At 47.5% G+C, this 27,656-nt stretch overlaps 1 protein-coding gene across 2 annotated transcripts in view; it reads right to left on the reverse strand.

Moving 5' to 3' along the window:
• The window catches only part of LOC139262072 (short transient receptor potential channel 7), a 186,966-nt gene extending 170,256 nt beyond the window's left edge, over nucleotides 1-16,710 (reverse strand). For both annotated transcript variants that reach the window (XM_070877228.1, XM_070877227.1), the window contains exon 1: nucleotides 15,958-16,710. In XM_070877228.1, the coding sequence (XP_070733329.1) occupies nucleotides 15,958-16,710 (753 nt within the window). The remainder of the gene's footprint in view (nucleotides 1-15,957) is intronic.
• Between the last annotated feature and the right edge of the window lie 10,946 nt (nucleotides 16,711-27,656).

Here is a 27,656-nt window from a genome sequence, read left to right on the forward strand (position 1 = left end):
TAAGGGGTTGACAGTGGATGGGCAATGGCAGACATTTAGAGACCGCATGGATGAACTACAACAATTGTACATCCCTGTCTGGCGTAAAAATAAAAAAGGGAAGGTGGCTCAACCGTGGCTATCAAGGGAAATCAGGGATAGTATTAAAGCCAAGGAAGTGGCATACAAATTGGCCAGAAATAGCAGTGAACCTGGGGACTGGGAGAAATTTAGAACTCAGCAGAGGAGGACAAAGGGTTTGATTAGGGCAGGGAAAATAGAGTACGAGAGGAAGCTTGCAGGGAACATTAAGACGGACTGCAAAAGTTTCTATAGATATGTAAAGAGAAAAAGGTTAGTAAAGACAAACGTAGGTACCCTGCATTTAAAATCAGGGGAAGTCATAATGGGGAACAAAGAAATGGCAGACCAATTGAACAAGTACTTTGGTTCGGTATTCACTAAGGAGGACACAAACAACCTTCCGGATATAAAAGGGGTCAGAGGGTCTAGTAAGAAGAAGGAACTGAGGGAAATCCTTATTAGTCGGGAAATTGTGTTGGGGAAATTGATGGGATTGAAGGCCGATAAATCCCCAGGGCCTGATGGACTGCATCCCAGAGTACTTAAGGAGGTGGCCTTGGAAATAGCGGATGCATTGACAGTCATTTTCCAACATTCCATAGACTCTGGATCAGTTCCTATCGAGTGGAGGGTAGCCAATGTAACCCCACTTTTTAAAAAAGGAGGGAGAGAGAAAACAGGGAATTATAGACCCGGTCAGCCTGACACCAGTTGTGGGTAAAATGATGGAATCAATTATTAAGGATGTCATAGCAGCGCATTTGGAAAGAAGTGACATGATAGGTCCAAATCAGCATGGATTTGTGAAAGGGAAATCATGCTTGACAAATCTTCTGGAATTTTTTGAGGATGTTTCCAGTAGAGTGGACAAGGGAGAACCAGTTGATGTGGTATATTTGGACTTTCAGAAGGCTTTCGACAAGGTCCCACACAAGAGATTAATGTGCAAAGTTAAAGCACATGGGATTGGGGGTAGTGTGCTGACATGGATTGAAAACTGGTTGTCAGACAGGAAGCAAAGAGTAGGTGTAAATGGGTACTTTTCAGAATGGCAGGCAGTGACTAGTGGGGTACCGCAAGGTTCTGTGCTGGGGCCCCAGCTGTTTACATTGTACATTAATGATTTGGATGAGGGGATTAAATGTAGTATCTCCAAATTTGCGGATGACACTAAGTTGGGTGGCAGTGTGAGCTGTGAGGAGGATGCTATGAGGCTGCAGAATGACTTGGATAGGTTAGGTGAGTGGGCAAATGCATGGCAGATGAAGTATAATGTGGATAAATGTGAGGTTATCCACTTTGGTGGTAAAAACAGAGAGACAGACTATTATCTGAATGGTGACAGATTAGGAAAAGGGGAGGTGCAAAGAGACCTGGGTGTCATGGTACATCAGTCATTGAAGGTTGGCATGCAGGTACAGCAGGCGGTTAAGAAAGCAAATGGCATGTTGGCCTTCATAGCGAGGGGATTTGAGTACAGCAGCAGGGAGGTGTTGCTACAGTTGTACAGGGCCTTGGTGAGGCCACACCTGGAGTATTGTGTACAGTTTTGGTCTCCTAAATTGAGGAAGGACATTCTTGCTATTGAGGGAGTGCAGTGAAGGTTCACCAGACTGATTCCCGGGAAGGCGGGACTGACATATCAAGAAAGACTGGATCAACTGGGCTTATATTCATTGGAGTTCAGAAGAATGAGAAGGGATCTCATAGAAACGTTTGAAATTCTGATGGGTTTAGACAGGTTAGATGCAGGAAGAATGTTCCCAATGTTGGGGAAGTCCAGAACCAGGGGTCACAGTCTAAGGAGTAAGCCATTTAGGACCAAGATGATGAGAAACTTCTTCACCCAGAGAGTGGTGAACCTGTTGAATTCTCTACCACAGAAAGTTGTTGAGGCCAATTCACTAAACATATTCAAAAAGGAGTTAGATGTAGTCCTTACTACTCGGGGGATCAAGGGGTATGGCGAGAAAGCAGGAATGGGGTACTGAGGTTGCGTGTTCAGCCATGAACTCATTGAATGGCGGTGCAGGCTCGAAGGGCCGAATGGCCTACTCCTGCACCTATTTTCTATGTTTCTATGTTCGATGATGGTCCTGGTGGCCATCAGACTCTCATTGTACACGATCTGCGCAGCATTTCTAGGGTTGCGCAGAGGAGTCATGAGCCAAGTGCTCAGCACATAGCCCTTGTCACCCAGGAGCCAGCCGCAATCTTCATTGGGACCAGTGAAGAGGCTTGGCACTCCGCTCTGGCGCAGTATGAATGAGTCGTGGATGCTGCCAGGAAACCAGGCATCCACTTGCAGAATCTTGCAGTTATGGTCGCAAACGAGTTGGACATTTCAGGAGAGGAAGCCCTTGCAGTTTCTGAATTGCTGTGCAGCCTGCTGGGGTACCCTGAGACCTACATAAGTGCAGTCAATTCCCCCCTGGAGCCTGGGGAAGCCCGCAATGCGCAGGAATGCAGTCTGGCACACCAATTACTTCTCCCTGGTCATGGGGAAGGAGATGTAGTCAGCCCTCCTCCTATACAGAGCATCTGTGACCTCCTGTATCGCTGTGTGGGCTGCAAACTGCGAGATGTCGCACATGTCCGCAGTGGCAGCTTGGAAGGACCCAGTGGTATAAAAGTTGAGGGAGATAGTCACCTTGGTTGCCACGCTCAGGGCTGTCCTCACCCATGTCTGTGGCTGCAAATCTGCCTGCAGGAGATCACAGAGCTCAGTCATGACATCCTTCTGGAATCTCAGGCACTAATCATCATTCATATCATGAGAATTGATGGCGGAAGACCCTTTCGCAATATGGCCTGTTGCCCCCACGTCTATGTGGCCGTTTTCCTCTGTGAGGTGGCTCATTCGCTGCTCCCTGCTGCTGTTCTGCCTCCTCCACCTCTGCAGGCTGCTGCTGCCCAGCATCTGGCTCCGCTGCAGGCTGCCTCCTGGGCTGCTGGCCCATTATCTGCTAGCGGAGGTCGGCATATCTCACTCTCCTCCTTGGGGTCGCCCTTGTTGAGGGCCTTCGTGTGGCATCTCTCTTGCTTCCCCACTGTCGCCACCTCACTGGCCCTCTCCATGCTGGGCCGCAATGATGCCTGCAGCCCTTGACCAATGCCTCGGCAGCCGTTGCCCCCGACGCCGCCTTCTTCTCTGTGCCTCGGCCACGTGCACAATGCACAGGAGGTGTTGGCCTGCCAGCACTGCCCCCATCTCAAAGGTCTCCACAAGTGCAGCCTCCTCGAAGTGGCCTCCCTGTTCTGCAGGTGGAAGGCGCCTTCAGCACTCATAAGGTAGCATGCACTGTATCCTTACACTGATACTCAAACTGTTGTATATGTATATATCCTGTACACTCAATGTACAGTTACATAAAACCACTAAATGTATCTTCACACTGTATACACTATGCCTGTACCACCAGAGGGTGCAACTGGTGGAGACCTCGGGGTCATCTGTACACTGCAGGTAACCAGGTATAAAAGGGAGCTCACCTTACTGTACCTTCACTCAGGAGCTGCAATAAATGGACTAAGGTTACAACAGTTCAAGTGCAATACCTTACCTCTTGGAGTCATTACTAGAGTGTTTACAGACACAATAACTGGCGACGAGATTATTAATTTCCACGCGAAAAATGGCTAACCTTGGCAACTTTCAACAATTCGCTGATGGGGAAGATTGGGATGCCTTTGTGGAAAGGCACGAACACCACTTCATCACGAATGACCTGGCTGGAGATACATCGACCTCGCTGGCTGATAAGTGCAGAGCCATCCTGCTCAGCAGTTGTGGGCCCACTGTCTATGGCCTCGTCAGGGGCTTGCTAGCCCCAGAGAAGATGACAACCAAAACGTTCGCGGAGCTCGTAATGATGATACAGGAACAGCTCAAGCCTAAAGAGAGCATCCTCACAGCCAGACACCGGTTCTACACACACCGGCGGCCTGAAGGCCAAGAAATCGCAAAATACGCTGCAGACCTGAGACAATTGGCTGCACCGTGTGATTTTGGTGACCACCTCACGGAAGCACTGAGGGACATCTTTGTTATTGGAATCGGCCATAAAGGCCTCCTCCACAGGCTGCTCTCTGTGGACACCACGGTCACCTTGCAGAAGGCAATCAACGTCAGCCAGGCATTCATGGCCTCGGCCTGCGATTCCAAGAGGATGACGACTCACCCCCAGGACTCTAACCTGGCAAGTACCATGAACCACGTGCTAGTCAGAGTAGGAATCGCAGGATAGCTCAGATGAATACGTGGCTTGAGCAATGGTGCAGCAGGGAGGGATTCAAATTCCTGGGGCATTGGAACCGGTTCTGGGGGAGGTGGGACCAGTACAATCCAGACGGTCTGCACCTGGAAGAATCGGAACCAATGTCCTCGGGGGAGTGTTTGCTAGTGCTGTTGGGGAGGAGTTAAACTAATATGGCAGGGGGATGGGAACCAATGCAGGGAGATAGAGGGAAACAAAAAGGAGGCAAAAACAAAAGACAGAAAGGAGATGAGGAAAAGTGGAGGGCAGAGAAACCCAAGGCAAAGAACAAAAAGGGCCATTGTTCTAAAAGGACAGAGGGTGTTAAAAAAACAAGCCTAAAGGCTTTGTGTCTTAATGCAAGGAGTATCCGCAATAAGGTGGATGAATTAACTGTGCAAATAGATGTTAACAAATATGATGTGATTGGGATTACGGAGACGTGGCTCCAGGATGAGCAGGGCTGGGAACTCAACATCCAGGGGTATTCAACATTCAGGAAGTATAGAATAAAAGGAAAAGGAGGTGGGGTAGCATTGCTGGTTAAGGAGGAGATTAAGGCAATAGTTAGGAAGGACATTAGCTTGGATGATGTGGAATCTATTTGGGTAGAGCTGCAGAACACCAAAGGGCAAAAAACATTAGTGGGAGTTGTGTACAGACCTCCAAACAGTAGTAGTGATGTTGGGGAGGGCATCAAACAGGAAATTAGGGGTGCGTGCAATAAAGGTGCAGCAGTTATAATGGGTGACTTTAATATGCACATAGATTGGGCTAACCAAACTGGAAGCAATACGGTGGAGGAGGATTTTCTGGAGTGCATAAGGGATGGTTTTTTAGACCAATATGTCGAGGAACCAACTAGGGGGGAGGCCATCTTAGACTGGGTGTTATGTAATGAGAGGGGATTAATTAGCAATCTCGTTGTGCGAGGCCCCTTGGGGAAGAGTGACCATAATATGGTGGAATTCAGCATTGGGATGGAGAATGAAACAGTTAATTCAGAGACCATGGTCCAGAACTTAAAGAAGGCTAACTTTGAAGGTATGAGGCGTGAATTGGCTGGGATGGATTGGCGAATGATACTTAAGGAGTTGACTGTGGATGGGCAATGGCAGACATTTAGAGACCGCATGGATGAACTACAACAATTGTACATTCCTGTCTGGCATAGAAATAAAAAAGGGAAGGTGGCTCAACCGTGGCTATCAAGGGAAATCAGGGATAGTATTAAAGCCAAGGAAGTGGCATACAAATTGGCCAGAAATAGCAGTGAACCTGGGGACTGGGAGAAATTTAGAACTCAGCAGAGGAGGACAAAGGGTTTGATTAGGGCAGGGAAAATGGAGTATGAGAAGAAGCTTGCAGGGAACATTAAGACGGATTGCAAAAGTTTCCATAGATATGTAAAGAGAAAAAGGTTAGTAAAGATAAATGTAGGTCCCCTGCAGTCAGAATCAGGGGAAGTCATAACGGGGAACAAAGAAATGGCGGACCAATTGAACAAGTACTTTGGTTCGGTATTCACGAAGGAGGACACGAACAACCTTCCGGTTATAAAAGGGGTCGGGGGGTCTAGTAAGGAGGAGGAACTGAGGGAAATCCTTATTAGCCGGGAAATTGTGTTGGGGAAATTGATGGGATTGAAGGCCGATAAATCCCCAGGGCCTGATAGACTGCATCCCAGAGTACTTAAGGAGGTGGCCTTGGAAATAGTGGATGCGTTGACAGTCATTTTCCAACATTCCATTGACTCTGGATCAGTTCCTATGGAGTGGAGGGTAGCCAATGTAACCCCACTTTTTAAAAAAGGAGGGAGAGAGAAAACAGGGAATTATAGACCGGTCAGCCTGACATCGGTAGTGGGTAAAATGATGGAATCAATTATTAAGGATGTCATAGCAGTGCATTTGGAAAGAGGTGACATGATAGGTCCAAGTCAGCATGGATTTGTGAAAGGGAAATCATGCTTGACAAATCTTCTGGAATTTTTTGAGGATGTTTCCAGTAGAGTGGATAAGGGAGAACCAGTTGATGTGGTATATTTGGACTTTCAGAAGGCGTTCGACAAGGTCCCACACAAGAGATTGATGTGCAAAGTTAGAGCACATGGGATTGGGGGTAGTGTACTGACATGGATTGAGAACTGGTTGTCAGACAGGAAGCAAAGAGTAGGAGTAAATGGGTACTTTTCAGAATGGCAGGCAGTGACTAGTGGGGTACCACAAGGTTCTGTGCTGGGGCCCCAGCTGTTTACACTGTACATTAATGATTTAGATGAGGGGATTAAATGTAGTATCTCCAAATTTGCGGATGACACTAAGTTGGGTGGCAGTGTGAGCTGTGAGGAGGATGCTGTGAGACTGCAGAGCGACTTGGATAGGTTAGGTGAGTGGGCAAATGCATGGCAGATGAAGTATAATGTGGATAAATGTGAGGTTATCCACTTTGGTGGTAAAAACAGAGAGACAGACTATTATCTGAATGGTGACAGATTAGGAAAAGGGGAGGTGCAAAGAGACCTGGGTGTCATGGTACATCAGTCATTGAAGGTTGGCATGCAGGTGCAGCAGGCGGTTAAGAAAGCAAATGGCATGTTGGCCTTCATAGCAAGGGGATTTGAGTACAGGGGCAGGGAGGTGTTGCTACAGTTGTACAGGGCATTGGTGAGGCCACACCTGGAGTATTGTGTACAGTTTTGGTCTCCTAACCTGAGGAAGGACATTCTTGCTATTGAGGGAGTGCAGCGAAGGTTCACCAGACTGATTCCCGGGATGGCGGGACTGACCTATCAAGAAAGACTGGATCAACTGGGCTTGTATTCACTGGAGTTCAGAAGAATGAGAGGGGACCTCATAGAAACATTTAAAATTCTGACGGGGTTAGACAGGTTAGATGCAGGAAGAATGTTCCCAATGTTGGGGAAGTCCAGAACCAGAGGTCACAGTCTAAGGATAAGGGGTAAGCCATTTAGGACCGAGATGCGGAGGAACTTCTTCACCCAGAGAGTGGTGAACCTGTGGAATTCTCTACCACAGAAAGTTGTTGAGGCCAATTCACTAAATATATTCAAAAAGGAGTTAGATGAGGTCCTTACTACTAGGGGGATCAAGGGGTATGGCGAGAAAGCAGGAATGGGGTACTGAAGTTGAATGTTCAGCCATGAACTCATTGAATGGCGGTGCAGGCTAGAAGGGCCGAATGGCCTACTCCTGCACCTATTTTCTATGTTTCTATGTTTCTATGAACCGACTGGCGCCTTTTAGAGGCAAGACTGCTACCCCGAGTCCGCCACATGGGGCCAACCGGCCAGCCCCATGCTGGCGCTGTGGAGGAAATCACAGGGCCCACCAGTGCCGATACAGAGACTATACTTGCAAAGGCTGTAAAACTAAAGGCCAGCTCCAGTGAATGTGTAAAATAAATTTTAATCACCGAGTTGCTGAAGGGTTGGCCGATCACCCAGGCTCCAGCGCTGATGAAGACAAAGAGAGTGTCCAGGAGGCAGCTCAGCCCCAGGAAGAGGTGTACGGAGTGTTTACCTGCTCCACCGAGAGTTCTCCGTTCAAACTGGAAGTCGAAATCAACAGTGTTCCAGTCTCGGTGGAGGTTGACACAGGGGTGAGCCAATCGCTGATGAACCAGGCGGCCTTCGAGAAACTCTGGGACAATCCCGCCCAACGACCTAAAATGCTCCCCATCCAGGTGAAGCTGCTCACTTACACAAACGACACCATCCCAGTCGATGGCAGCGTAGATGTCCTACGGTGGCGCGATGCACAAGCTACCTTTGTGGATCGTTGCCAGTGATGGTCCAGCACTGCTAGGAAGAAGATGGATGAAACAAATCCAAATCTGTTGGAGCTGGGAAAGCCTCCAGGCCCCGGCGATCGACGTCCTACGCGGCCCCAAATTTGGATCCATCACAGCACCTAAAGATCCTACCATCCAACTCGACTGCATGGCGACGACACAGACCGCACTACCCAGCGGCGAGATGATCCAATCTAAACGACCAGACTTCACCTTCCGGACTCAAGTGGCAGGACTTCAAAGGAAGAAGATCGACGCAGAAGGTAAATTCCCGGCTTCAGTGGCAGAACCTGGGGAGAAAAGGATCAACGCAACCTACCTCGAGGAGAGAGAGAAGATGGCGCCCGCACCACGAGGTGAAGCACCTGAAATCAAGATGGGCGCGACCAGACCACGAGGGGCAGCGTTGAGGGAGCAACACATGATGCTGAGCAGCGAACCGGATTGGGGTAAAGATTGCAAGGCCCTCTTAAAGGAGACCGGCAACCCAGAACAATTGAAGGGACAGTTCCACTCTTTGTACAACGATGCCGGTAATACTAATGTAAGAGATGCAATTGACAAATGCAAGTATCTAAATGTATTTTTGAACAGCGATGCCGGTAGGATACATGGAAAAGATGTAATTGATGAATACAAGTATCTAAATGTCATATTGTACAGCGATGCCCGTAGTATACAGGGAAAAGATGTAATTGACAAATGTGAATTTGTAAAGACAACTAACAATGTCGAGTCGGGTGATTGCGGTCGGAGCCAATGTATCATGAATGTAAATGATGGAATAATGTGTGATGCCTGGTTCTACATGTACACCGACAAAACTAAGGGCAACCTCCCGTGGGAAGCACCCAGGTCCAGCGGGCTACCCAATCATGTAGCCTGCGCCTCCGGGACCAATGTGATGCCCCAGGGAGTGTGGACACACACAGTGGGAGCATACCCACTGCAGAGCCAGCGATCAGCGGATAGCACAGGCACCACTACTGGCACCCTGCTCCAGATTGGCCCTACCTCTCTGGCCACCAGGGCCAGTACCGGGAGCAAGAGGCCAGCACCCTCCAGTCCTTCCGATGGGACCTGGGATGACCAGGCTCCCATTACCGCTGAAGAGCAGCAGGGAGACCCTGCGATCCGAGCCCACCCAGCTGGCAAGGGGCGCAGCGCCGCCATCAGACAACCTGGACACAGTCCGGTTACTCTGAAACTAGCGTCCTCACCCACTTGCACCTACACACCCCAGGGGCAAGACTGTAATACCATGTATATACCTTACCTGTAATATGTTCTCGTTCCACTTCTGCAAAACCCAAACAGTGATGTAACCAATCCTATTTTTTATTCTCTGTACATGTATGCAAATGCAGGTGTCGAGCCACACACATGGTCTATGTATGAGGGGGGGGGTGGGAATGGATGTATATAGCCACACATGGATTACACCCAGATCACATATGGATCACACCCAGATCCCACTCAAATTCCACTGCAGTCTCCAACCGTCCACTGCTGACCATTTCCCAAAGTCGTGGCAATGAGGACTTGGGGGTCTTCAGGAAGAGAGCCATTACCAAGCACAGACAAGGCCTTTGGACACTCAAGTCGAGGGCCAGAGCACACAGTGCAAAGGCCAGTGGCACAAGACTTAGGGGGGAGTGATGTTGATGTTGTGATGATGTGTATGTATAATCTTTGTATATACCCTGTACATTCAATGTACAGTTACATAAGACCACTGAATGTATCTTCACACTGTATACACTATGCCTGTACCACCAGAGAGTGCAACTGGTGGAGACCTAGGGGTCGCCTGCACACTGCAGATAACCAAGTATAAAAGGGAGCTCACCTTACTGTACCCTCATTCAGGAGCTGCAATAAATGGACTAAGGTCACAACAGTTCAAGTGCAATCCCTTACCTTGTGGAGTCACTACTAGAGTGCTTACAGACACAATACAAACAATGCAAAAAAGTTGGTGACACAAAACCCACTGAAAGCAGCACACCTTTAAGGCAGTCCAGCAGTATGCATCAGCAACTATGCACCAGCCGAAAAAAATCATCTCTTGGCACCGCCCAGCCATCAGGCGACTTTTCAAAGGCAATGGGGCTTCCGGCCCAGGACCTCGGTGGTGCGCGCAGTGATGACGCCTTTAGGAGTGATGGGGAAGTGGGGGAGGGGGCGGCGGGGGTGGTGGAAGAGGTGCGGTGCTGCAGGGCAATTGCGATATCGGTGGCCATTTATCGAGAACTCAACAGCCACTGCACTCCGCAGCGAGGCTGCCGATTTGCAGTGCTAACAGCCCTTAAGGAGAGGGGCAATTTTGGCCCTCCTCTCATTTGTGGAACGAAAAATATGTTAGCCATCATGGGTAGAGGAAGAGTCATGGCTGCAGCAAGTGCCAATGCTGAAAGAAATGTCGAGCAGTATTTCTGCACACGTTATCCTCTATTTCCCTCCTTACTTCTATCCCTCTGTACACACTCTATGACAAACTGCAGCTGCATTAACCAGCCACTTCACTCTCTGCTCTCCCTTCACACTAAAAGCTAACCCTTGAACATTGGCTCAGAGATTGGCACCATACATTCTTTAGAGGGTAGGCTAGAGGAGGGGTCTTCACTGGTAAATCACCGGCCACAAGAGTGCAGGAGCTAAGATACGGGGATAGCACGGCACAGGTGTCAGTGCTCAATGAGCAAGATCAGGTACCAGCTCTGCTGCAGAGGACTTGGGTGTTGACTTCGAGGGCCCAGGCTACCAAAGAAGACTGATGGGAATACAGCAGGAAATGCTAGAAGCACTGGGCTGCCATTCCATTCTGCACGGATGGTTTTCCTGTACAGGTTGCTCCTGCACACTCTCAACTTCATCTTGCTCGTCTGCCGTCCGGACACGCCTTGGCGTAGCATCTTGCATTCCAGAGATGGCGGGAGTCCCCAGTGGAGGGCTCACTACGTGGGAATCCTCCCCTTATCTATTGGGGATTTGGTGTGGAGAGTGTTGCACAGAGCAGTCCCGTGCAATAAGCTGTTAAGTAGATTCACGGACTCACAGGCCGCCTGCAATTTCTGCAGCCTGGAGGAGTCCATTTTCCATGTATATGTAGCTGTGATATTTGAAGGGGCTGCTCCTCAATTTCTGGCTGCAATTCAGTCCCACGCTCCTGATCTTTGGTCACCCGGTGTGTTGTGGAGCGGACAGGTTGGAGAACCACCTCATAGGACTGCTCCTGGGCCTGGCCAAGGTGGTCATTAACAGGTCCAGGCAGTGCACCCAGGTGTCCCTGGAGATGGAGCATGCGGTGTCCACCAGCATGCTCAAAGCTTTTCATGACTGGTGAGCACCGGAGGTACTGGAGTACTTCATCATCCCCAAAACAGAATTTAAATTTAATTTTTTAAGTTTCCTTTAAATTTTGTTTCAGTTAGTTTTATTGGTTGTGCCCCTTTAAGAAGGAGGCACTTGCTATCTCCTAATTGGTGATGATATGAGCCATCAATTAAGTTTTAACCAATAAGAAATAGATGCACTGGGCAGCCTGCCAACAAGCTTGCACATACAATAGCTCAGAGTATGGAGGCGTCCAGCTCCAATTTGTGAATTTGTGTCGGAGCTTCACGCAGAGCATGGAGATCATTCTGTCCAACATAGAGTAGGTGGTCTACTCCATGAACACGACAATGGTGCCCACTATGTTGAAGCCTCTGCTGTTAGGCCACTTTACTGCCATAATTGGCTCTTGGGGCCAGTGTTGGCAGAGTCTTCAAGAGTGTCACATCACTCCTGCACTCTGTTCTCATGCAGAGCCATAGGGGTGCTGAGATTCCATGAGAGAGGCACATGCTGTCCTCTGCTCCTGTGCCATCTACTCAGCCAGTGCCCTTGTTAGTGCCACACAACCAACTGGACCAGATAACCCTGGCCCATGCTAAGATGTTGCAGTCTACAGCTGAGCCCTCAAGGCCCAGAGCTGCTCAAGATCGCCCACCACAGCCTTCTGAAGTGTTCTCAATGAAAGTTCAGCAGCATTCCATCCTCAAAGCTGTAGCCACTGGGGATACACTTCATAGGAGAACTAGGATAAGTAACCAAGCACAGAAAATGGGCACTACATGGTTGCAAAAGGGTGATTACAAATTATTCCTGATAAACATTACACACAGATGGAATTGAGCTTTTGGATAATTTTTGTTTATTCTGGATTTCGTGTTGGTATTGAAGTGAGGGCAAAGCACATAGGCCTAGACTGAAGAAAGCCAATCGGATGCTGGTAGTAAGTATGGTGGTGAGAAAAATTGCGAGACTGTTGAGTATCGAGATGGGAGGGATGGTTCACTTAAGGTGCTCTTGGATGAGCTGCTGTCTAAGAGCTATGCCAGCAAGTGGTCGATGTTACTCCTGCTCTTCCTCCTCCTTTTCTTCCTGCACTTCTTTCTATGCAGGTGGTGGTAATGGGGATCCCTCATTATCGCAAAGTTATGCAGCGTGCAGCAGATGAACACAAATCGATACACACTCAGGGATGTACTGCCAAGCTCCTCCTGAATGATTCAGCCAGCCAAAATGTTGCTTGAGTGCACCGACTATCTGCTTGATAATCTTTCTGGTAGCGGCATGGCTCTCATTTTTGGTCACCTCTGCAGTGGTGTCCACATTCCTGACAGGAGTTATGAGCCATGTCTGATGGGGATAGCCCTTGTCGCCCAGTAGCCAGCCTGAGACTTGACGACCTGGTTGGTGTAAAGGTGGCACAGAGAATTAACGCGGTACAAATGAATCCTGACTGCTGCCAGGAAACCGGGCACAGACTGTGCACTGCCTTTGATCACAAACAAGTCGGATGTTGAGGGATTGGAAACTTTTTCTGTTCAGAAAGATGCCAGGCTGGTAATAAGGAGAACTCAAAACAATGTGGGTTCAGTCTATGGCACTGTGAAGTCTGCAATGCAGACAGCTCTTGCTTCGATCTGTCAATTGGGAAAGAGCTGCAGGTGTTCCTCCTGGCGTAGAGAACCTTGGTGACCTCCCTGATAAAGTGATGAATCCCAAATTGGAATATGGCACTGATGTCACCAGCTGCCGCTTGGAAGGAGCTTGTTGCAGAAATGGTAAGTGCCACAGTAATCTGACAGCCACTTGCAGTGCTGTCCATGCCCTGGTTCAAGGCTCGTGTTGTTGGTGCAGCAGGTGACATAGATCAGCGATAGCCTCCTTTGTGAAATGAAGGCATCTGACACATTGCTCCTGGGTGAAGTTAAGGTAGGAGAAATGCTCCCTGAACACCTGCTGTGGGCATGGCCTCCTGGGCAGTGACCTCTTCCGTCATCTTCCCAGCTGCTCCTGCTCTACCTTGTGCTCTTGGCTGTTCACCTAGTCTTTCAGCAACAAAGGCAGACCTACCCATGACTGCAGCAAAACTGTTTTGAAAGCAAACTAAAGCAGTCCAGCACTAGCAAAAACTTCTTAGCAGAAATCAAAAATCATTTGTAGAAGTCAGAAAATAAGGCAGAAAATACCCAGAAGTGAACCAGCAGCCTAAAAGAACAAGCCAGCCACTAACCTGTGTGTCGTGGATGTGCCCTTTAAATAGCACTGCTGAAGGGTCCTTGCTGCATGTTAGCGCCAAAAATTGCTGAGCAAGTTTATCACATGATAAGTCAGGCACTGGGGCAGCCTAATTTCACAGTAAAATCTTACAAGCGCAGGATCCTTATTTAAAATTTTAATGAAGGTTTTAAATTACTTTGGCGTCTGACCTGGATGCCTACGGAGGAGCACAATTCAATATGACGAGTGGTGCATGTTCACCGCCAATTAATTTCTAGGCCACCATTTTCAGGAGAGAACATGTAAAGGTAGAAGAAATCTCCCTACAGAATGCACACTAGCACTAGAAAAACTTGTTGACTATGTCATCCTTCAGTAAAGTACATTCATCAAGGCCACAAGATCTTACAACAGCCAAAATACAGAAGTTACGACAGTAATGTATCAAAATGTTTGACACAGCTAAAAGATATATTACCAGTAGCCAGTTGTAGACAAATGTTAAAGGAAGGGGTAGACAGCATTGTTACGTGAGATTGAACTAGTATAGGTTGAAGCTCTCTTATCCGGGATTCTCTTATCCGGCACCACCCCTCGTCCGGAACCATTCTCGGCCTCCGAGTGGCGCATGCGCAGAACGCGACCGTCAAAATCCTACTCACCAATATAATCTTTCTCCTCAATCGGCTGCCTCCTCCTCCCCACCCTGCTAGAACTCCTGCAGCCACAGTCCTCAGGCCGGCCACTCCTCCCCCCTCTGGGGGGTCGGGCCGACTTTTCTTGGCCCACCCACTCTTCTAGGCCCGCCGGGGCCCGTCGACTCTTCAGGGCCTGCCGACTCTACGGGGCCCCCTGCAAACTGATTGGCTGGACCGACTGTCAGTCAGTCAGCCAGCCAATCAGTGCACACACATACTTACCCCAGCAACAGCACTTAAAGGCGCAGTCCACCCAAACACTTGACCTCCCCTCATCCGGTAAAATCCCTCGTTCGGAATATGCCAGATCCCGAGGGTGCCGGAAAAGGGACATTCAATCTGTAGCACTAAAAGCTGGATATTAAACAGCCGTAAAAAGAAAATAATTTATATACAGGACTAAACCAGCAACCATTAGCTGGGTGAGAGGGAATTTGTATTCAGAAGTGACATCATTGGATTTTAGAGAATATTCTTTGGAACATTCTGAATATTTAACTGCAGCAGAACCAGTTATAATGTATTTATTAATGCTAGTAAACCAGACATTTCTAGGGAGGCTTTTTGGGGTGGATCTGGGGTAGGGTGAAACTTCTGACTGCTCCGTGGGTTTTCCCTTGATTGTGTTCCAAATCACGGGGTCAGGGGAATTAGCATATTTTGGGTCGGTAGCTGTGCCATTTTTGGCACACTCTGGGCGCTGGCCTCAGCAGAGTGGGGGACGGGCAGGAGTGACATCACTACAGCACCTGATTATAGTGTAAGTGTGGTTGTTGTCCCAGCTGAAGATAACAAATTTTTAAAAGCCTCAGATTTTGAATTTGTTGCTTTCTGAGAAACTGGCCTTTGTAGATTTGACAATTTTCATCTCTGCGAGGATCACTTCCAGCAAGCAAGTACTTCATGCTGATGTGCATTGTAGTAGGGGCAAATGTGGTGGAACTGGTGGAAATTCCAATGGGTGACATCATTCTGCCCAACTTGCCTTGTTCAGTGACATTTATATGGAATACAGCAAATGCAAAAAGCATTTGTCTCCATTTCTAGTGAAATTTTAAGACCCTCAAAAAAAGGGACAGAGACTTGTTGTAACTGGGTCATACCCCAAATTCTTTCCCCTCCCAAACAGCTAATGTCACCAGTAAGCTCCACAGGCTACGGCATTTCACAAATCAAATTTTATAACGTATTCAATTTTTAAATTAAGTAACAAAACCTATCACTTTCAACCTAGTGAAACAAACAATTTATATAGTGATAAACTTTATTAACCAATTTTATTTTTTATTGAGTAGACTGCATTTTACTCAATTTCACATGCTAACATTTTGTAATGATTTTCACACAGATTATCTGTCATAATATACTGTGATCCCCCCTATTAAAATGGTAATCTTTAGTCTTGTTCACACACCAGAGAATATATTACAGCTAGGGCAGGTTCAAACTGACAATGGAAATTTCTCTCCGAAGTACATGTTTCAATTAGCACTTTTAATTAGCACTTTTAATCTTTATATCTGGCAGTAAAATGGACCACATGGAGGATGCTTAAAAGAACAAAAATGGTTTACCTTAAACTCTGTCTCAATATTGGCTAATCGTGACAGTTCATTACTTAGTTCCAGGGCCGTATAGACTGGATCTTCACTCGATAGAGACAAATGGGCAGCACTTGCTAAACCCTTGTATGCATTCATCCTGGACCTGGAATGGCTAAAAGAATCTCGCTTTTGTTTCTCAGCACATTCGCTGCATTTGCAAAAATAGTCGTGGGGTTTCTCAATCCGTGCACCCTTCAGTAGAAGTATATGTACAATCTCGTATTCCTGGCAATGAGAAGCAAGAATAACAGGAGTGATGTCTTGGGAGAAACGTGTGCCATCCTCATCATAGGCATAGAAATCATCATCCCGAAGTTCTTGTTCAAGAGGGCTGATGGCCAGACGATGTCCTTCGGCAAAAGCCGAATGATTTAAAATTGCTTCCACTATCCTCACGTAACCTTTGCTAATTGCTAGCAGTAGTCCATCACCAATCCGCGCAAGATTCTCTTTTTTCAAAAGGAGCTCTGTTACTTCTAAATGTTCATTTCCTACTGCAAGTTGCAAAGCATTCTGTCCCATGTAGTCAACGCAGTTGAAATTCAAAGTCTTTGACTCTTCCAGCATTTTGCGTACCACTGGTATATTCCCATATTCTGCTGAATCCAGAAAGCGTTCCTCTTCAGGTGTCAAGCTTTTACCCCTCGCATTGAACATATAGGCTGGACCTCGGATGGCTTGTCTTCTTCCCTTCTCACGAAGGGTAGTGTGCCTCCGGTGCATGGCTTGAATGTCGCTGCTATCCAAACTACAAAAGAAAAAAAAAGATATCTAAGAATACACAGATATTGCATTTGCTAACTGCTAGGACATGTGAATAAAAAGCTAAACTGGCATTGATTCTTTTCCAAAATATTAATTAAGGTAAGTGACTATTTGGTGGGTTAAGACATTTCCTTTTCACTTCTAAGATGGTTTTGAACCTAGGCCAGACTGAAGGGATGCAAGCTGCTCTGGATGTAATGGGCAGAGGGTGGGCCAGAAATAGAGCAGGTGATGACTCTGTTTTGTAGGGTAATTGGCCATCTTTTCCTCCTTTTCTGTTCTCATTGAAATTTCTCCCTCACACACTCTGCATGACAACCTGGTGTTGCAAATAAGCTGCCACTGCTTACCTTTGCCACGAAGTAATAACCCTCGACTTTCTCTCTCCTCTCTCCTCTTTCCTCTTTCCAGACTCATTGAGGCCCAGCTGAAACTGAAAATATGGAGGACTGTCCTGTGGAAGATATACTGCCACTCACTACCAAACTTGCAAGCACCGGTACAGAAGTTAGTACGCCTGGTAAATTAGAGAGTCTTTTGGAGGGGTCAGCACTGGGAGAATCAAGTGAGCAGGAGCAAAGGACTGCTCAGAAACCAGATTTCCAGAGGGTGAACTCGTATCCTAGCTCAACTGTAGAGCACACAGATGAAAACTTGCAGGGCTCAGCCTATAAAGGACTGATAGCTGTAAACCAGCAACTGTTTAATGCATTGGACTGCTTGCCAGGGAGCTTGCGCACAATGTTGAACAATTTGGAGGGACTGACCTCCAACTTGTGTGGAGCCCTTGCAAATTGCATCAAAACACTGCAGTGAACCATGCAGTGTGTGGTCACCTCTATGCAGACTGTAGTGGGCCTCTCAGTTATGGAGGTTATGGCAACAACAGTTTTGATAGAAACCCAGACTGCTGCTGTTATGTATGAATAAAGAGTCTGACCAGATACTGTGAGCTCAAAGTAAAGTGTGGCCTTAGTCTTTTATTACAGGTCTCCAGATTCCCTCTCCAGCCTGTGAGGCCTCCATAAGTACAGGTGCTCCCAAGGGATTGTGGGATCCCTTGCCACTCCAGGGGATGAGCCCTCTGGTGGTTAAACAAGGTATATACAGGTTTATATATATAACAACACTCCCCTCCCACCCCCCAAATTCAATAGTGTAACTATTTACAATGTGAGTCGATCTGGGGCCTTCCTCTCCCTGGTTGATTGTCTTAGTGCAAATGCTGGTTTTGGTGAGTTGTTTGTTGGGCCCTCGCTGGGCTATGCAGCTGGCCTTGCTGGGCTGCCTGGTGTGATGAGTCCTGCTGGGCTGCTGCGGGTGATGGGTTCTGCTTTGTAGTCAACCGTTGTGTCGGTTGCCACTTGTGTGTGTGTTGGGGGGTCAAAAAAGGTAGGGTCTAATGTGGGTTGCTCTGGATAATCCGTGAATCTGAGTTTGGTTTGGTTCAATTGTTTCCTGTAGATGAGTCCATTTGAAAGTTTGATCCGAAACACCCTACTCCCCTCTTTGGCCTTGACAGTGCCGGGAAGCCACTTGGGACCTTGCCCATAGTTCAACACAAATACAGAATCATTAATCTCAATTTCGCGTGACACATTTGTGCTATTATGATATGTATTTTGTTGAAGCTGCCTGCTCTCTACCTGTTCGTGTAGATCAGGGTGAACTAACGAGAGCCTTGTCTTGAGTGCCCTTTTCATGAGCAGGTCAGCGGGTGGAATCCCAGTGAGCGAGTGGGGTCTCGTGCGGTAACTAAGCAGGCCTCGGGATAGGTGAGTCTGCAGTGAACCTTCAGTTACCCTCTTCAAGCTATGCTTGATTGTTTGCACTGCTCTCTGTGACTGACCATTGGATGCTGGTTTGAACGGGGCAGATGTAACATGTTTGATCCCATTGCAGGTCATGAACTCTTTGAACTAGGCACTGGTGAAACACGGCCCGTTGCCACTCACAAGGACATCAGGCAGGCCGTGCGTGGCAAACATGGCCTGCAGGCTTTCAGTGGCGGCAGTGGATATTCTTGCTGACATTATCACACATTCAATCCATTTGGAGTACGTATCTACATCCACCAGGAACATTTTACCCAAGAACGGGCCTGCATAGTCAACATGGACCCTAGACCACGGTTTGAAGGGCCAAGACCATAAACTTAGTGGCGCCTCCCTGGGTGCATTGCTTAACTGTGGACATGTGTTACATTTGTGCACGCAGGACTCTAAGTCCGCATCGATACCGGGCCACCACACATGGGATCTGGCTATCGCTTTCATCATTACGATGCCTGGGTGGGTACTATGGAGGTCACTAATGAAAGTGTCCCTACCCTTTTTTGGTACCACTACCCAATTACACCTCAGAAGGCAGTCTGCCTGTATAGACATTTCATCTTTGCGGCGCTGGTACGTCTTTATTTCTTTTTGAATTTCTAATGGGACATTGGACCAGCTCCCATGAAGCACACAGTTTTTTTTACTAAGGACAGTAAGGGGTCCTGGCTCATCCAAGTTCTAATCTGTCAGGCAGTAACAGGTGATTGTTCACTCTCGAATGCTTCCATTACCATGACTAAATCTGCGGGCTGTGCCATTTCCACCCCCGTGGTGGGCAATGGCAGCCTACTGAGAGCATCGGCACAGTTTTTTGTGCCTGGCCTGTGGCGGATGGCGTAGTTGTATGTGGACAACATGAGCGCCCATCTCTGAATGTGGGCCGATGCATTCGTATTTATCCCCTTACTTTCAGAAAAGAGGGATATCAGTGGCTTATGGTCAGTTTCCAATTCAAATTTGAGCCAAAACAGATATTGATGCATTTTCTTTACCTCATAGACACACGCTAACGCTTCTTTTTCAATCATGCTGTTGGCCCTCTCTGCCTTCAACAGACTTCTGGATGCATAAGCAACCGGTTTCAGTTTTCTGAAATCATTAGCTTGTTGCAATACACACCCGACACCTTATTACGATGCATCACATGCTAGTACCAAACGCTTACATGGATCATACAACACAAGCAATTTGTTTGAGCATAACAATTTTCTAGCTTTTACAAAGGCATTTTCTTGGCTTTTACCCCATACCCATTCATCTCCTTTAAGCAGTAAGGGTGCAGTGGTTCTAACAGTGTGCTGAGACCTGGTAAGAAGTTACAAAAGTAGTTCAGGATTCCTAGAAACAACCACAGCTCCGTCACGTTCTGTGGTCTCGGTGCGTTCTCGATTGCCTCCGTCTTCGAATCGGTGGGCCTGATTCCATCCGCCGCAATTCTTCTCCCCAGGAACTCCACTTCAGGTGCCAAGAAAATGCACTTCGAGTGTTTTAACCTGAGCCCCACACGATTAAGCTGACTAAGAACCTCCTCCAGGTTCTGCAGATGCTCGACTGTGTCCCGACCTGTAACCAAGATGTCGTCCTGGAAAATCACGGTGCACGGGACCAACTTCAGTAAGCATTCCAAGTTTCTCTGGAATATCGCTGCAGGTGATCGAATCCCAAATGGGCATCTGTTGTAAATGAAAAGACTTTTGTGCGGGTTGATGCAGGTGAGGCCCTTCGATAATTCCTCTAGCGCCTGCGTCATGTAGGCCGAGGTCAAGTCCAGCTTCGTGAACATCTTTCCTCCTGCCAGCATCTCAAAAAGATCGTCTGCCTTTGGTAGTGGGTATTGATCCTGCAGGGAGAAACGATTGATAGTTACTTTGTAATCACCACAGATTCTGACGATCCCGTCTCCCTTGAGGATTGGAACAATCGGACTGGCCCACTCTTTGAATTCGATTGGAGAAATGATGCCCTCTCGTTGCAGCCGGTCCAGCTTGATCTCCACCCTCTCTCTCATCATGTACGGTGCTGCTCTCACCTTGTGATGGATAGGTCGCGCCCCCGGAATTAGGTGGATCTGCACTCTTGCTCCTTGTAACTTCCTGATGCCTGGTTCAAACAGCGAGGGGAATTTGTTTAGGATACGGGTACATGAAGTGTCATCGACGGACGAGAGTGCTCGGATGTCGTCCCAGTTCCAGCGTATCTTCCCTAGCCAGCTCCTGCCGAGCAGCATTGGGCCATCGCCCGGTAGCACCCAGAGTGGTAACTTGTGCACCGCTCTATCGTAGGAGACCTTTACAGTAATGCTGCCAATTACGGGAATCAGTTTCTTTGTGTAAGTTCTCAATTTAGTGCGAATGGAAGTCAGGACTGGCCTTGAGGCCTTGCTGCGCCACAATTTATCGAAGGACTGGCTCGCGCCCGTGTCCAGCTCCATTGACACCGGGAGTCCATTTAGTTCAACCTTCAGCATTATCGGGGGACACTTTATGGTAAATGTGTGCACCCCATATACCTCTGCCTCCTTGGTCTGAGGCTCTGGTTCATCATGATCCGCCGTGGATCTGTCCTCCTCTGCAACATGGTGGTTTGCAGGATTAGCAGGGTTTGCAGCTCGCTTGCACATACATTGGAGATGTCCCATTGTTCCACAGCCCTTGCAAACATATCCTTTGAAGTGGCATGAATGGAAATGATGATCACCCCTGCAGCACCAACAAGGTTAATGGCCTAGCATTCATCACCCTTCATGGTGGACTCTGAGACATCTGCCTTAGACAGCTTTCTGCATGACAGGCCTGCCCTGTACGTTACGATTCGAAAACAACATTATTTTGTTCACAATACTTGCCGCAGCACTCATGTGCTGAGAGATTTGCTTGGTATTGTCACTGGTGGCGATGAACGCCTGGGCTATCGCTATGGCTTTACTCAAGGTTGGGGTCTCTATAGTCAAAAGTTTGCGAAGTATTACTTCATGGCCAATGCCAAGTACAAAGAAGTCCCTGAGCATGTGCTCCAAATGCCCTTCAAATTCGCAATGTCCTGCAAGGCATCTTAGCTCGGTGACATAGATCGCCACTTCTTGGCCTTCAGACCTCTTGTACGTGAACCTTCAGACCTCTTGTACGGTACCTCGCCATCAGAATGTTTTCCTTCAGGTTAAGATGCTCCCAGACCAATGTGCACAAGTCATCATACAATTTCTCTGTGGGTTTCGCTGGAGCAAGCAGATTTTTCATGAGGCCATACGTTGGTGCCCCGCAAATGGTGAGGAGAATCGCCCTTCCTTTGGCAGTGTTTGCTTCTCCTTCCAGCTCGTTGGCCACGAAGTATTGGTCGAGTCGCTCCACGAAGTTTTCCCAATCATCTCCCTCTGAAAATTTCTCCAGGATGCCCACTGTTCTCTGCATCCTTGCGGTGAGGTTTGTCATCTGTATCTCGTCGCCAGTTGTTATGTATGTTTAAAGAGTCTGACCAGATACTGTGAGCTCAAAGTAAAGTGCAACCTTAGTCTTTTATTACAGGTCTCCAGAATCCCTTTCCAGCCTGTGAGGTCTCCTTAAGTACAGGTGCTCCCAAGGGATTGTGGGATACCTTGGGACTCCAGGGGATGAGTTCTCTGGTGGTTAAACAAGGTACTTACAGGTTTACATACATAACAGCTGCCATTCAGGCTATGGGTTCCACTATCTTCTGCAGCTTACTAAGCTTAAAGGAAAGCATGGACAGGGGTTTCCAAACCATCATATCATTGCTATACTGTTCTTATGCAGAGCAGTGGGGGTGCTGAGGTACAGCCCCAAGCAAGTAACAGTGGTACATAGGCGAGGCATATTCTATCCTCTCTCAGGTCGACAGTACATTTAAATCTCCAGCACTCCCTGGAGCAGTGCCAGAAACCATCTGGGCCAGACCACCCTGACCATTATTAAAATGCTGCAGTCTGCATTTGGGCCATTTCTGTTCTGAGCTCCTCGAGGTTGCCTATGCTGTCCATTTCAAGTGCCCTTATTGGATGCACATCAGACTTCCACCTCCCAAGTTATAACAAACCATTTAATATGAACAATCGGGTGCAAGTTTGTCCAAAATCATCTGCTCCTGAGGCCAATATAACAAAGGCAACAGTTTAAATTCAGGTAACACATTGTCTCCTCAACTCTTAACTTACTGATATTCCCATCCAGTGGCTCTTCTGGCAATAAGGAAAACAATTAATAAGGTAAAATAGGTGATTTCTTTAAATTAAAAACATCTATACTTGTCGGAAAAAAATAAATGTTGCAAACTGAATACCATTATGTAAGCACTGATGATCTGAGGCTGTTCAAAATAATATTAATAATGTTATTTCCACCAAACTATCTCCTTCTCCCCCAGAAGTAGAGGGGCTGCATTTATTGGGAAGGCTAGCTGTTCCATCCACTATAACCACTTTCACTTTGTTCTGAGCTTACGTAAATTTCAAATAATGAATGTAGCACAACTAGGTTCCAACTTGCATTCCAAGAAACATCCACTACAAAGTATTTTCGAATTTAAGCTCTAACTCTTAACGATTGATACAAGGCAACAGAATAGAAGAGTAGTTAATGGTATGGCAAGAAATCTGTTGGCTAGCAATAGGCTGAAAGCTCTAAAGTACTATCATTGGCCAGTTATACAACTGCTTTTGCATCTGCGAAAAGTAGTTTAAGATGAACATTGATGCAAAACGAATAGTATAAATTCATGGGTCACAGCATCTATCCAACTATGGACGACAATAAAAGAAAGAACGGTGAGACCAATTCCAGAGATAGCTATAGGGTTCAGATCTATTACAATAAACTGCTGTTCCATGTGAACCCAAGTTTAACATTTTGAATATTTAACATTTTAAGGGAGCTGAGTTCTCCTGGTTTTTTACTAATAAAACTTACATGGAATTCAGAAATGGTGAGCAAAGCTCAAGTACTCACAACCAATCAGCAATAGGTCTGGAGAGCCAATCAGAGAAATGGCTGCATTTCAGTTAGTGAGAACAATGCAGGAGCCAACTTGACTTTGCTGGCTTCACATCACACTCGACAGTCACCAAGTTGTAGTGCCTGTGAAAACTCATGTGAAAACAATCAGTGTGAACAAACTCAAATCATCAGGAGCTTCATAATAATTATTGATGGTATCAAAGATAGCTGCATAATTCTTAAATGTGAAATCATTGTCATCTCATCAAATATTTTTATGGATGCATTTCTTTGTACTAACTGAAATGCAGCCATTTCTCTGATTGGCTCTCCAGACCTATTGCTGATTGGTCCCCTTGGAGGTTAAGACACACCCTGATGTTCCCATGGAATGTGTAACTGGAACCGCCCAGCCCAAGTTCTGAGTGAATTTCCAATTTGTAATTCGATCCATTTTGAATTCAGAAGCCACAGAAGATAGATCTTCCCAAAAGCCACCAAGTTCCAGCTGAAGTCCATTACCCCAGCATAAATGCATCCCTCGCCAAGCTGAAGTCCATTATCCCAGCATAAATGCATCCCTCGCCAAGCAGAAGTCCATTATCCCAGCATAAGTGCATCCCTCCGCCAGCTGAAGACCCTTCCACAAGCGCAAAACCTTACCCCCCCCACCCATAGATGGGGGATTGTGTGCAGATTGTTAACATGTTTATTGGGTATGAAGTGAATAGTGACAGTGTCGTGACTTCTGGATTTTATCCACCCCAACGATGTCCCTTGTAACACACGCACCAAGCTTACATGCACCAGGGGGTAAGAAGAACATGATCTGTCTTCTCTGAGTTCCCTCTCTCCCCTCTGATCCACCCTGCCCCCACCTGTGTGTCTCTCTCCCCACCCCCCCCCACCCCCAGGCTCCCTCTGTCCTTCTGACTAAGCTCGCTCACTCTCTCTCCCTCCAAACTCTCTCTCTCTCCCCTCAAGCTCCCTCTCTCCCCACCAAGTCTCTCTCCACCCAAGCAAGTCTCTCTCCCCCCAAGCTCTCTCTTCCCCCCAAGCTCTCTCTCCTCAAGCTCTCTCTCTCCCCCCCCCAAGTCTCTCTCCCCCCAAGCTCTCTCTCTGCCCCCCCCAAGTCTCTCTCCCCCCAAGCTCTCTCTCTTCCCCCCAAGCTCTCTCTCCTCAAGCTCTCTCTCTCTCCTCAAGCTCTCTCTCCCCCCAAGCTCTCTCTCTCCCTCCAAACTCTCTCTCTCTCCTCAAGCTCTCTCTCCCCCCTCAAGTCTCTCTCCCCCCAAGCTCTCTCTCCCTCCAAGCTCTCTCTCCTGCTCCCCCCCCCAAGCTCTCGCTCCCCGTTTGTCATTCTCCCTGCCTGCCGCCCGCTCTCCCTGGCACTGTAGGAGGCTCGGGGCCCACTCGGGGCTGTGGAAGGCTCAGGGCCCGGGGCCCACTCGAGGTTCAGGGAGGCTTGGGGCCCACGGCCCGCTTGGGCCTCGGCGCTGTGGGAGGCTCGGCGGATGCATTTGGCTGCTCATGCAGAGAAGGATTAGTGAGAATTGCGCTGGGGGGTGGGGGCGGGGGTAAGTCGGTGATATTTGTCCTAACTCTCGCTTCTGCTGCGTAGAAGGGAGACTTAATACAAATAGTTACTCCGTTTATACTGAATCTCATCTTCACCAAATCCTTTCCACTTCTCCAAAAGCACAATCTTCCTTCGTAATACTTGCACATTTTCTAAATTTTATGTTTATTTGTGGCAGTGGCAGGATCGATATTTTTAAAGCAAGCATAATTAAAGTTGAAATAATAAAATTAACACAACAATTCTCATTGAATAAAATACAAGTTTAATAAAAATATAACTGGAAATTTAACTGAATATTAATGAATGAGTTATTTGCTTCACCAGAAAGCAATGTGTAGCCATCAGTATAAAGAAAGAATGAAAGACTTGGATTTATATAGCGCCTTTCACGACCACCGGACATCTCAAAGTGCTTTACAGCCAATGAAGTACTTTTGGAGTGTATTCACAATAACTCAACATTACTCTCTGTCACTCCAACTTGTACTTGAGGTCTATCAACATAATTTTATGTACAAATTGCCTTTCTTCATTACAATTCAACTTTCATCCTGGTTTTTGTAAGTACATTTATATATTTCATCGTACTTTGATGTCCTGACCGAACTGAAGGACAATTAAATCCTTGTTAAACTGACAGAACAGTAATATGCTTTGTCAAAGATATACACCTAGAAATTATTGTGTAAAAATGCTTACTGTATTCTTATTTTATAAGAGGTGTTATACCATCAATATTATATATTTTAAAATTTGCAGCTGTACATGTTTGAAATGTTTCCTGTAACTCACATTTTTTGTCATGCCCGCACTTTTGACACTGCACTTTTGCTGTCACATTTTCCTGTCACAATCTATTGATTGGTTTAAAGTTAACAGCGGTTATTAGAACTGAAGAGATAGAGAATATACAAGTTAAAAATGAGGAAAGTAGTTAGAAAACTACAGATGAGAATCTATTAAGACCTATGATAACAACCAATCCTGAATGACGAGTTAGGATGACCCATAAATAAACGAAAGTAAACCAATCAAAAAGCTCAAAATACTTAAAAAAAATGGATTTGATGTTTTTTTCTCAGTACAGGTACAACATTCCGAATCCGACTGTCCAAATACCGGAATTGTCCGAAAACTGGACATTTTTGAGGCGGCCAAGATGGCGACATCGGGCAGGGAGGGACGAGGAAACCGGTAAAAACCAGAGCGCTGAGAGGCAGCGGGCAGCGAGAATCAGTAGGCGGCGAGGAACGGAGGATAGGCGGGTGGTGAGGAACGGAGGATAGGCCGGCGGTGAGGAACGGAGGATAGGCGGGTGGTGAGGAACGGAGGATAGGCCGGCGGTGAGGAACGGAGGATAGGCCGGCGGTGAGGAACGGAGGATAGGCGGGTGGTGAGGAACGGAGGATAGGCGGGTGGTGAGGAACGGAGGATAGGCGGGCGGTGAGGAACGGAGGATAGGCCGGCGGTGAGGAACGGAGGATAGGCGGGTGGTGAGGAACGGAGGATAGGCGGGTGGTGAGGAACGGAGGATAGGCGGGCGGTGAGGAACGGAGGATAGGCGGGCGGTGAGGAACGGAGGATAGGCGGGCGGTGAGGAACGGAGGATAGGCGGGTGGTGAGGAACGGAGGATAGGCGGGTGGTGAGGAACGGAGGATAGGCGGGCGGTGAGGAACGGAGGATAGGCCGGCGGTGAGGAACGGAGGATAGGCGGGCGGTGAGGAACGGAGGATAGGCGGGCGGTGAGGAGAGTCAACAGCGAGGTCCAAAATCCAGCAAAATCCGAAAACCGGCACAGTTTCGGTCCCGAGGTTGCTGGATTTCAGACGTTGTACCTGTACCTAAAACTTCTACCGTCTGCAATAAAGGTTTAAATAAACTAAAAATATAAGAATACATATTTAAAAATGATTATATTTCTTACTGAATTGTGTTTTATATATTTTTAATAATTTCATGCAATTTTTACTTCAAAGCCTATTTTAAAAGATTAAGGGGCCGAAATTGCCCTCCGCCCCAAACGGGGTGTACTTAACCATTTTGTAAGTGTTCGGATAATCCGACGAAATTCAGGATTTTATTTTTTCCCGGTCAGAGTGGTGTTGTAGTCATCAGTGGGGCAGAAGTGTGGGCGGGTTGGAGCGGCCGTCATCAGCGGGGTGGAAGGGCGGGCGGATCAAAACGGCCGTCGCTCCAAGTCGTCAGCGCGACACGGTCCCTCCCCTTCAGTTATTCTTCAGACCCTTCAGAAGGTCACTGCAAGCTCCGCAGCCACTTTAGTGGCAAACACTGGGCCACCATGGAGAGTTTCGGCTGGGCCAGCAGCCTGGCACCCAAGAGGGGGTGCCAGGCTGCCTGTTGGCAGCCCGGTTGTACCTGTGGGTATAATTGTCGGCCCGACCTGTCAATCGGCCAACAATAAAAAACAATATGGAGTCGCCAGCAATGTGACCTCCCCTTTGAGGCAGACGTGCTGCCCAACCACACACAGCTTCCGGCTGGGGAAAGCTGTCAGTGGCATCGACCAGCGGCGGCGCTCCCAC

The sequence above is a fragment of the Pristiophorus japonicus genome, chromosome 4 (genome assembly GCF_044704955.1).
Source record: "Pristiophorus japonicus isolate sPriJap1 chromosome 4, sPriJap1.hap1, whole genome shotgun sequence".
Classification (NCBI taxonomy): domain Eukaryota; kingdom Metazoa; phylum Chordata; class Chondrichthyes; family Pristiophoridae; genus Pristiophorus; species Pristiophorus japonicus.